Genomic DNA, 12,461 nt, shown 5'->3' with positions numbered 1-12,461 from the left:
TCGCTTTATATAATGTCAATAGATGTTGTTTACCCAGCTGCTGGCCCCTTATCAAGAGCAGATCCTCACCTGCTGCTCCAGTTCTCCCATTGACCCCAGGTATTGCCGAGCTGTTCACATATTGTTCCAAGAACGCATCGTCCAGGGCGCTCTCCTGCGCCTTCAGATAAGCCTTTCCTCCACCCCCTGCCGCAACAAGCAAAGGTTCAAAAGCTCCATCCTTCTGCTGCTCAAGAAATCACACACACACATACACACACACACAAACACAAGGAAACATTAAGGAAACATCGAAGGTTCAAAGTCAAGCACCAAGCAAAACAAAACCCCAAACAGGAATAAAAACTTGACTGGAATAGCTGACATTCTTTGGCCCGAGAGGCAAGCAGTGTTGCCAGTAACTCTTGAATCGTTTTAGGCCTGCTTCTAAAATCAGGAGGGTCAAGTCACGTAATTTCAATAGCAATAGCACTTAGACTTATATACTGCTTTACAGTGCTTGTACAGCCCTCTCTAAGTGGTTTACAGAGTCAGCCTTTTTTCCCCAACAACCTGGGTCCTCATTTTACCTACTTGGGAAGGATGGAAGGCTTGAGCCTGATGAGATTTGAATTGTCAAATTGCAGTCACCTGGCAGTCAGCAGAAGTAGCCTGCAGTACTGCACTTTAACCACTGTGCTACCGTGGCTCCTCAAGCTTTCTATTCAAGCTTTCTAGAACAAAGTTTAGGAAGGGCTAGGAAAAGCGATAGCCTTTCAGCTGTTGCGGGACCAACAATGGTCTGATCTGGCTTAAAATATTCTCTCTGTCTGAGGAACTCTAATAAGTGCCATACTGAACATCTATGGAAAATCTCACTCATCCAGTTCATGGTTGTCCCAAAGGTGCTTTTTTCCCCTCAAGAGGCAACTGGACTTTCTGGTTTTTCTTTGAGGTCCTTTCAACAGTTCCAAGAAGGCTCCACATCCATTTCCACCACTCAGGTGACCCTGACGACACAGAAAAGCCTCCAAGTGGCCTCAACAACTCACTAAAAGAATGCAAATGGCCAGTTGTCTGCAAGGAGTATACATCTTTCTATTCCCCATCCTCCAGTCAGAACTGAAGAAGCTTCTTGGATGAGAAATGAAATGTCTTCAAAGAAAAACAAGACAGTACAGTTGCCTCTTGAAAAAAAAAAGCACCTTCCATACTGAAGATTTCTCAGCATTTTCAGCAAACCACCCCAGAAATCTTTGAAGGAAACCTTGCCAATGAAGTTGATATGCTACCAATTAACTCTATTCTTTTGAACAGCAATGGTAACCATTCAAAATGATTCAGAAGAGAAGGACAACAAAAGGAAAAGGGCAGGAAATGTTAACTCAATGTTAACTCAGGGGTCATTCATAATTCAAATTGTCTTGGGCTGTTTTAGGACTGCGTGGTGGAGGTTTCAATCCGGGGCCATATCATTTATCAGCTGCTAAGCATTTCAGCAATGAACATTTTGATATCCCCCATTGCAATGACTCTCTCTCCATTGCCTAGAACTCAATAATGTTTGCACCACTATGGTTAAATATTCTCCAGATGGGAAGCTGTTTCAATTGGCCCTTAAATATTGTTAACTATAGCTAGCTATTGCTAAATAATTGCTAGCAGTCCTTAGTAATTGCTTGCAAGAGATCATGAACACTTACTCGAAATACATAGGTGGCTCCTCCACCCCCGCCCCCTCCTCCAGCCCATTCAGTCAGTCCCTTCGCTTTTTTGTATTCTTCTTCAATTTCTGAGGATTCCCCCAGGCAAATCTGCTTAGTGTGATAATTAATCTGAAAGAGCAGAGGGGAGAAAAAAAAATGAAAATCTGAAGAACATTTTTATTTAAATACACAGACAACTGAAAATATTTCTCCTTGAATCTTTGATTTAGTTGGTTGATAGATTTAGATTTTCCCTTATTCCAGGAGCTCAATGAAATAGTTCCGGAAGCCATTTTTTTAGTTGTATCACAATGCGATGCTGAGCAATGATTAACTACAGGTGGGAACCTATGGTAGACATCTGCAGCTAATGAGAATAAAGTGGGGGAAATCCCAGATTGGAGTTAAAGTGCTAGGAATTACTTGAGAATGTAGCTGGAAGACTGAGCGTGCCACCTGATCTAAATCAACCAATGAGCTTCAGTGACTGTATATGAACCTGAACCCAGGTTTCATCAGAACTGATCCAACATGTTAATTATAGAAATCTGAATTCTTCTAAAACAAAGTTTCTCCAACCTTTCCGGCTTTGCTGACTGGGGAGGGGGGGGGGAAGAGGGGATAGTTCTGCCCAGGCAACATGTGCACGCATGTAGCTCCACTTGCATGAGCAGTGGGCATACAAACTATCACTTGTGCAAATGGAGCACATGCACACACGCTCGCCTGCTGCTTGTGCAAGTGGGGATGCATGCGCGTGCTTGTCCGCTGCTTCCAGGGCCCAGTTTCGAACAACTCAGGGGTTAGGGACCCCTATTCCAAAATGATATTAATCTGCTTCAATATTTGTGATCAATGAATTATGATTGCATGTATTTACTACTGCAGAGAATATGCACTTTTAAAAAAATCCTGAACACACATTGGGCTCACTTATTCTTCACATTAGGCAAAAATGCCACTTTTAACATTTTCTGTCTTTTGAGAGATTCCCCACCCCTCTCAAATGTATCCATTACAATTGTTTAAAATACATTCAGAGCTGATCAATATTAGATTTCAAAACAGTCTATAGCAGTGGAAGTCTACCTGGTCCCTACCGCCCACTAGTGGGCGTTCCAGCTTTCATGGTGAGCGGTAGGGGTTTGCTGTAACTCTGGTTTATAAATTTTATAAAGTAAATTTACTTCCCTCCTTTATAAATCACCATGACTGTGGAACCGGTGGGCGGTTAGAAAATTTTACTACTAACAGAGATACAAAAGTGGGCGGTAGGCAGGGGTGGGTTTCAACCGGTTCGCGGCGGTCCCTGCGAACCGATTGGTTGGCGAACCCGGAAGTAAATAACTTCAGGGAACGGCGAAGGGCCCAGCCGCCTGCCCGCGCTCCTTACCCGGTTTTGACGAGTTCTGCACTTCCACGCATGCGCAGGACGCATACAATGCCTGTGTGATCCTCCAGAAGCAGCTGGAGCATCGCACAGATGCTAGTACGCATGCGTGCGCCCCGCGCATGCACGTGGACGCCACTGGCCCCGTTCCAATCGAACCGGTTGGAACGGGGCGAGAAACCCACCCCTGGCGGTAGGTATAAAAAGGTTGACTACCCCTGGTCTATAGGTTCAACAAAGAAGACATTGATTGGAAACTCAACAAAAAGATGGCAGAACTTCAAGCTAAGCCAACCCCCCCCACCCCAAAACAACTCTTCTTTGCAATCCTTTGTGTACTATTTCTCATTTTGGAGCTATCATTATTGAGAAGGCTGACTCGTGAAATATCCCAATCAATCTTTTGTCCCAATCTCAAAGTGCACCAAGTGCTTGGAGTGGAAAGTGTGTAGGCCTCACCCTTAGGCAGGCATCTTCCCCTTGTTGCCCCACCAACATGTAGAGGAGCTCATCTTTTTCCAGTTGGAAGTTAGCTGAGATAAAAATCCCATGGGACCGTTTGTTGTGGTTCTTGGCTCCCTTCCCTCCAGCTGCTCCGTAGGCTGAAATCCTGGAGAAGAGTAACAGCAGTTAGGAAGAAACTCCCTGGCTCAAAATGAGGCTCCAAGGTGTTATCATATTGATGTGTTCTCATTCTGTTCCTTTGCCATTGTTAACTTTATTGTTCTATTATTTTATTTACTTTTACAGGCCTTTTCATTTTTATTTTTTATTTTTTACAATCTTAATTAAGCTGCCTAGAGTAGCTCCACGGTGACATAGGCGGCAAATAAATTTAACAAAAGAATGAACAAACTAAAACAAACATCCAGCCCATCTTTAATGTGATTGGTGGATTATATGCCATTAAGGTTGTTGACCCTTAGTAACGGCATAGATTTTTTCCACAATGATCTGCTCTTTCGGTTTCTCAACAGTTCATTCTTCACTACTTGTCCTCTTCTTCTCTTTCCTTCCTCATGTTTTATTATATAACACCTTCAAAATCTTTCATTCCTACATTACAGATTTTATGTATTTTTTAAAAATACACTGATAGGAAATACAGCATATTTAATGTAGGAATAAAATCGATGCCCTGTCTTAATGAAAATATTACATGGCTAATGTATTGAAATGAGCAGGGTGAGGGTGGGAATTCTTATAATTATTTATTATATTTGTTTGCCATCCATTTTGCCACTATTCCAGATATATCTGGACTACGGCTCTCAGAAAATCTTGGACCACTGCTCATAGTGATTAGATTCATGGGAGGTACCATTAGATGTCTCAGCTTAAAAGTTAATACATAAACAGTCAGTCATCCTTGATTTATGACCATAACTGAGCACAAAATTTCTGTCATTAAGTGAGACGTTTGTTACGTTTCAACCTATTTTACAATTTTTCTGGCCTCAGTTGTTACGTGAATCCCTGCCGTCGCTAACTTAATAACCCGGTTGTTAAGTGAATCAGGCTACCCCATTGACTTTGCTTATCAGAAGGTCGCAAAAGGGGATTGCAGAACCTTGGGACACTGCAACCGTCATAAATATAGCCAGTTTCCACGCTTCCATTGTTGCGTATGCTGCAAAGGTCACAACTGTGAAAAGTGATCATAAGTTCCTTTTCTGTGCCGGTGTAACTTTGAATGGTTGCTAAACAAACTGTTGTAAGTCGAGGGCTACTTGCATTCTTATTTCCTCATCTCATCACATTGATACTCACGTATATCGGTTTGACACTGGCACTTTCCAGATTTGTACCCCTCGTAGATGTCCCTCTTTTTCCACAGTCACGGACATATTGGTGTTGTGGTAAGCACTATCGCACTGTGCTTGCGTCGGTCCTCGAGGCCCACTAGCCCCACAGGCTGTAAACCACCAGAGATTAACAGGTGTTTCTCCTGTTAGAAAAACATTCAGAGCTGTGAGTAGCATGTCAGCTTCACTTTCTTTCCCAGACCGTATTCACACATAATAAAAAGGAAAAAAAAGTATCATTGTTCCGGCAGGTCCAGCTTTTGATTTCTCACTAGTTGCTTGTTTGCTAAATTTATTGGGCCGTCTTATAACAGGGGAGTTCTTGGGTTGCGTACAATGTTAAAACTCTACAAAACACACAGACACACACTCAGACACATCTGCGTGTCTCTCTGTGTGTGTGTTTTGTAGAGTTTTGTCTGAAAAAGTTTTTTTTACTACTGTAGAAAGGTTTTTTTTACAGTATGTATGTATGTGCACACACACACACACTTCCTACAAATTCATTTCCCCTCTGGGGGATGTTTTAGTAATAATTTTGCATTTCTAGCATTAACACAGTTGTCTACATCTTTATGCGCTACTGTACCTTTCACTGTACAATTGCCTTTCTAGTAAACCACATGCTTGATTGTGCAACTCTACTTTCTCCTACCCAAAGGCTTTCAGCAGCTATCTGATCACAAGATGTAGCCTTTCAGTGGTTTGAATGGCTCTGTCACTTATGGCAATGAAGCAGCACCAGAGGTGGGTTCCTACCAGTTTGGACTGGTTCGGCTGAACCAGTAGTAAATTGGCGGCCTGGTTGCTGGAACCGGCAGCGACCCAGGCCTGCTACGCCCCTAAACCAGTTCTCCCATGGAGGTGCCATCTTGATTTTCAGTTCTGCACACGGGCAGAACAATTTTCACTGCAGAAATGTAATTTTTTTCCCTTTTCTAATATTTTGCGCAGGCACAGACCTTTTTAGTTGTAAATGCGCACCGTCGAACTGGCAGTAATGCCGGCAGCAACCCACCCCTGAGCAGCACTAAAGGTTGTGGAAAGCTTCATATCAGAACTGCTTCCTTTCTTGCTCCATTTAAAGCTCTCTTTCATTTTTGACTCCTTTTCCAATGAAATTTTAGCCAGAATGGCCACCTTAAGAGGACATTGGATGAGACAAGCCTGATTATCATGTAAGATTCTGAATCTGCTGATGTGGAAACTGGTTAAAAATCAAATGTATGTTTTGATCACAGTTTGATCCCAACCTAAACCAAATGAAAAAAAAAACAATAAGTAAAAGTGACTTTATGGTAGCAGCTTTGTTGAGCATGATCAAATAAAAAAACCTGAAATGTGGTGGAATCCTAAAAAGTTATGTCAATTTCTACTTTGCTAGTTTCATCATAATAACTAAAAAACAAAATATTGCATAGATTGATTATTTTTGAACCAAAACAATGAACCCTTGAACTGGAACTACTTTGAGAAATATTTGTATTTTAATAACCATCTCATTGGACAGAGGTGGGTTGCTCCCGGTTCAGCCCGGTTCGGCTGAACCAGTAGTGGAATTGCACACCCCTCAACTGGTTCCCTGGTCTGTTTTGCCATTGTTGCCATGTTTCTGCGCATGTGCAGAACAATATTTAGTCAACTGCGCATGCGCCGGCAATGTGTGGCTGGCACGTGAGTGAGAGAAGTGAGTGCAGCGAACTGGTACCGACCGGTATAAGAACTCACCCTTGCATTGGGAGGATGCAACTATAATACATCTATAACACACTGGATTTCATACTACTTCTTTTTAACAAAATTAAGACATCTATATAAAAATGTAAGTAATAATCATTGATTCAAACATGACATAGTTCAGTTCATATAAGTCAATAAGTTTGGAAAAGAAAACAAAAGAGGGGGTATGTATGGGAGCTTTGAACCAGACTGAAACTCAGGCAGGAATATTTAACTTTTTTGCCTTGTATTATTGTCTCAATTCAGGGACCACAGTCAGACTCCTGAAAATGATCTGCTCTTCACATTGGGGGAAAAATATATCATAATATTATTGCTCCAGTACAAAACGTTATACATTCTAGGGCTGAATTAGAATTACAGTAGGCCTATTCTTCACAATTCTACCCATGCATTACCCACAAGACTACTTATGCCAAGGAAATAAGGATATACAGGAAATATGGTTGAAAATTTAAAAAATGCTAATTTAAGAATTATCCTGTTCTTTCTGTCCTGAAGGATCTAAATAGTTCCTGTAGCTTTCTATAACTGCAATGTTGTTCAAAAGCTGTTTTACTTCCGATGCCTAGATTTAGCATTATGTCAGTAACTATGCTGGAATTAGCATTATGAGAATAATAAGTTCACTATGAGAAAATCTTAGCAATAAATTAGTTATAAATGAAGTGGGTAGATAGTAATAGTCACCTAAAAGAAGAGGTTCTTCCAAAGGGTTAAAAAGACGCTCATCCAATCTATCAATTGCCAATGAGTAGTGCTGCTCTCCATCAGAGTGGCTTTGTTTTCTTCCTGCCAGAATTTGAGAATGAGTGAAATGAAATGACAGAAGAAGAAAAGGTTTGGATTTGGGGAAAAAAAATCAGGTGCAGAATTTTTTTTTTTGCCTAAAATTAAGAAATTCTATTTGTAAAACTTCAGAAATAAATATTTAAAAAATGTTAATCTTGTACAAGTGGAACTAGGAAACCTGAAAAAAAATGACACAGCAAAGTCATTTCTTTCTATCTCTACAGCTGTCCAAATTCTGTCACTAATAATTAACATGGATTAATATGAAACACAGATCATTTTGCATTTTCTCCTGTTTTTATGAACCCCGTTTAGATTGAAATGCTGGTTTTGCTTCTCTTCCTACTCACTGCAAGCCCACAGCAATTTTGCATTTGGCTTAGCAAAATGTTGATTTTATTCTTTCTAAAATATTGCGATGATTTGTATGTAGTAGCAAGAATTGTTACTGAACTGGAAAAATAATTGCCTTGTCTCCCCAAGGACAATGTTGTCATTTGGTAACCTAATTTTGCCAGTAAATAACCATCTGCCATATAGAAAGCAGATCTTTTACCAGTAGCAACCACAGTCACAGAGTGAAGTCTGAAACAGTTGTAATGGCATCTGCAGTGATGCGAATAAAATAAATTCATACAGCAATGTAACGGAAAACACTAAAAACTACCACATTATGTTTTCCCAGGAAAACCATCAATGCCTGAACATTAGTACAGAAGCCTTAATAAAACAAATAGCATAGATCATGGATGTCAAACTCAATCATGTCACATGACATATTGTGATGTATTGTGATGTTTTTTGCCATTGCGAAGCCAGGGTAGGCGTGGCGTGTATGTGACACATCTGGCCCGTGAGCCTCCAGCCTGAGGTAGGATGCAGCACTAAAAGAAACTGATTTAATAACTATAAATTCGGAGGTGAAAGTCTTAAGATGTGTACATGTTTTGGGCAATTACCAACTGAACATATGATAATGATAATGAAAACAAAATGCACAAAGAGATTGATAAGTGCAGTTTTACTATTAATAATAATGTCCCACTTTAATGAGCATTGATCATTGGTTAAAACTTAAGGTTTTTTAATTCTTTGTATGTATTTTGGGGTGGAGGAAGACATTAGCTACAGAAATAATTGGGGTATCATCTACTGTAAACATAAATTCTACTTATGGTGGTAACTCTGGATGAAAATCCCTAATGCAATATACTTACATTTGTTTCTCCCAATTTATTGAGTGTAATCTATTGCAGTATTATAAGGACAGAAACCATAGGGCAACCTTTTAGCCCCCCGTGTTAGTTATCTGAAATTTTGTACTATATAAAGCATTTTTGTTCTTGACAGACGCCGAACACTGGCAGAAATAATTAACTTTCCCCGCTCTTCCCCTCCTTGCCAGAGAAAGCTATAAACAATTTCTCTGGTGAGGCCTAGAAAATTTCCCAAGTATCATGCTGGAACAAGGATACTGGAAACAACTGTCAGCAGATGATAATTAAAAGGTGGCAAGGTGGCTCAGTGATTAAGATGCTGGGCTTATTGGCTGGAAAGCTGGAAGCCCAGATTTGAGATCTGAGCTCCAAGTGACAGAATGAGCTCCCATACTTGTCCTAGCTCCTGCCTGCCAACCTAGCAGTTTGAAAGCATGTAGATGCAAGTAGATAAATAGGTATCAGTTCAGTGGAAAGATAACAGCACTCCATATCATCACGGTGGCCACAACACCACAGAAACATCTTCAGACAGCAATGAAATGGAGATATGCATCACCCCTTATAGTCAGCAATAACTAGCGGAGTAAAATTCACAAGGGCTCTTTGATCTTTTTTTCCCCTAGAGTAAGAGCCAAATGAAGATCAGTAGGAAGGATTGTATGAAATGCCTCCACAATTTTCTCTTTTTGCATGCCCAAAAAAGTCCCTTATAGATACAGACTAGGAGGTAGTGGAACTAAATAGGCAGGATTTCTCATGTAGTGTTATTCAGTTTGCGAATACTCAGTGGATGACAATGGAACTGATTTGTGCTGGATAATTGTTTTGTCACGGCCGTGATAAAAATGAAATTAATGTAAAATAAACTATGAAGATTAAAGAAAAGCCAAATAGTGGTACTTATAACTGAGCACAAAGAAGTTATTGAACTCCTTGGCCTTTGGTTATTATTTTTAAGATGCTAAAAATCATGAAATATTTCCAACACAGTTGCTGACACCCAGAGATACAAATCAACTTAGTCAACTGTTGTAAATCCAACAGTTGGATTTAACTTTGGACTATTGCCTTGGTTTGTATGCTTGCTCAAGTCTTTAACGGAGCAATATCTCAAACCAATTGTCCTCGGGCAGTTCTCCATGTTTAAATAACTTTTCCTCCTTTTCTGAACAAGATTCAAATTGTAAGGGTTTTCTCACTATCTCAGTAATAAAGCAACCATGTTCCTAGACTCAGTGATAATTGTTGAATTCTATAACTTCTAAGATTCTATAGTCAGTTCTAAAGCAATAGTATTTATATATTGCTTCATAGTGCTCAGGAAGGCTGAGTCACACTTTAAGCTGGTCAGGATGTTAGTACCTTTCATTGCATATAATTTGTATCATTGGATGAGAGTTCCATCTGCAATTTTTAAAAGAATTTGAAGGCCAATTCGAATATGACTGGCTTCTATAAACTAATTATTTCATGCACAAAGCAAGGCATAGCTTCTTTCTTTTTTTTTAAGTTTGAATAGTAACAGCGAATTTGATAAAGCTTTACCCACATTTCTTTTCACAATTTACCTCCCTTGCCTCTACATAGCCAAATTCCCACTTATTCTTCATCATTGTTACTTTTAATTTACTGTTACTATTCAATAATTATATTAAATGTCAAGTACTACTGTGTTCCACTGCATTAACACAACATCTTATGGATTAGATCAAAGGATGGTTCTGCTTATGACCTGCTTATGATCTTACCTGATTAAATTTTTGAAGTTCCTGGAGATGGGCCATATCACATTTCACTTTTATACAAGCTATCAGTAGATAGATTCAAGCAAGGTAAAATACCACCACCAAGCTGAAAACTATCTGTGTCAAAATAGGGATGCTTCTGGAAAGAGATAAGGATGCTTCTCTCCAAACTGGTTTCAGATCAATATGGGTTGCTAGTCTCAGAAAAGAAAGCATTGGCGGTAACCCGTGCAGTGGCTATCTAGGGCACAAGGCTGACTTGATGTTAACAGAAGGGCATCTGTTAACAGAAGAAATTAAGAGGAAATTAAATCTAATTGTAGCACCTGCTTACCCAGTGGTTGGATTCAAAAATTTTTACTACCTGTTCTGTGGCTTGGTGGGCGTGGCATGGCTTGGTAGGCATGACTTGGTGGGCGTGGCAGGGGAAGGATACTGTAAAATCCCCATTCCCTCCCGATCAGCTGGGACTCGGGAGGCAGAGAATAGATGGGGGTGGGGCCAATCAGAGGTGGTATTTCCCGATTCTTCAAACTACTCAAAATTTCTGCTACTGGTTCTCCAGAACTGGTCAGAACCCACTGAATACCAACTCTGTGCTTACCTCTCATGCACAACTTCCACAGAGATTTTCAGCAGCAAAGCTTATAAAATAAAGTTAGTAATACAGAAGTATTATAAGCTGAAGTGGGAAGTAGCAACCGAGGCATTTTTCTAATCAACAGATTCTGGGTCCAGACTGTTAATCAGGGAACTACACTAAGCAATAGAAAAAGCATTCATTATCAGCTAATCAAAACTGCATTTTCACAAGCTGTAGCAGTGAAATATCATTCAACTCCTCAGCCACTCCTTCTGATTCATACAAACTACAAAACATTTTCTGTAATGAAAGGAGATGAGTTAAATAGCCGGAACGCATGAGGGAAATAAATACTTCCATCTTAGCAAAAAGAAAATTAAGCTTTCTTACGGCTCTGTTTCCTTCCTTCCTTCCTCTTCCTCCCACTTCCCTCCTGCAAAACTTCAGACTCTTTGCCTGATTAATTAATTGGAACTGTCAGGGATCTCCAAAGTCTCTCTTGGCAAAGAAGGATGTAATTTTATTACAGAAAGCTGCTGGGTTTCTCCAAAATGTAATTGAATTAGAAGAGATGAACAAACAGCCTTCTTCTCTGAAGGAAAACAATACAGCTTATAGAAATTCAGGGAGCATCAGTGAGCCTGAATGTTTTTTAAAATATCACCTTATTGATATATTCTGGTATTTTAAAAAGAAACATGCTGTCTTACTTGTACAACAGCCTTTTCTAATGTGATGTATGCCAGTCGGGGTGGATCTATAGTGAGATATGATGTCCTACTCAAGGAGAACTCAATTCCGACCCTGTGGAATCAGCTACCCCCAGAGGTCCGGACCTTACCCACTCTCATGGCCTTCAGGAAAGCCGTTAAAACCTGGCTGTTCCGGCAGGCCTGGGGCTGTTGACCTTAGTGTTAAGGTCCAGCCCCGATTAGAACGTATGTGTGTTGTGAATTTTAAACTACTTTTTAAAATTTATTTTGCTTTTCTTTTTTCTTCTTTCGTTGTAAGCTGCCCGGAGTCCTCCGGGATTGGGCGGCCTATAAATTTAATAAATGAAATGAAATGAATGAATTTGAAGTTGAAAGAAGGATTGGAGTTGCAATGGCATATTTGACATTAATAAAGGAAAATATTTGTAGCTCAGGGTCGAAATAAGGGGTCCTTGGTGCTCTCTGAGCCTGGTTGTTTTCTTGCAGATATTTCATTAGCCAAACTATGTAACATCATCACTGCTCACTGATGATGTTACTTGGTTTGGGTAACAAAACATCTGGCAGAAAACAATCACGCTTAGAGACCAACAAGGACCTCCTATATTTGATATTAGTTCACTATTTAGAATTAAAAGAAAGATTAACTAGATAAGAAAAGTCATGCTTTTGAGTACAAAAACCGAGTTTAAAATTGTGTTGTGTGCCAATGATGGACATTTATATGATTTATATAGATTTATAAACTCTTGTCTACACTGAATTTGGAAAATTAATATGTTAAACAT

General features: G+C 39.8%; 1 protein-coding gene across 1 annotated transcript in view; it reads right to left on the bottom strand.

Annotated features, from left to right (window-relative positions):
* The window catches only part of LTK (leukocyte receptor tyrosine kinase), an 80,212-nt gene that overhangs the window by 29,783 nt on the left and 37,968 nt on the right, over positions 1 to 12,461 (bottom strand). Inside the window, exons 11-15 of the mRNA XM_032213506.1 lie at positions 7,311 to 7,412; positions 4,846 to 5,023; positions 3,535 to 3,685; positions 1,683 to 1,814; positions 70 to 226 (exon numbers count right to left, since the gene is read on the bottom strand). Coding sequence (XP_032069397.1) covers positions 70 to 226; positions 1,683 to 1,814; positions 3,535 to 3,685; positions 4,846 to 5,023; positions 7,311 to 7,412 — 720 coding nt within the window. The remainder of the gene's footprint in view (positions 1 to 69; positions 227 to 1,682; positions 1,815 to 3,534; positions 3,686 to 4,845; positions 5,024 to 7,310; positions 7,413 to 12,461) is intronic.

The sequence above is a fragment of the Thamnophis elegans genome, chromosome 1, assembly GCF_009769535.1.
Source record: "Thamnophis elegans isolate rThaEle1 chromosome 1, rThaEle1.pri, whole genome shotgun sequence".
Taxonomy (NCBI): Eukaryota; Metazoa; Chordata; class Lepidosauria; order Squamata; family Colubridae; genus Thamnophis; species Thamnophis elegans.
The sequence above is the reverse complement of the archived record's forward strand: the minus strand, read 5'-3'. Positions and strand labels throughout refer to the sequence as shown.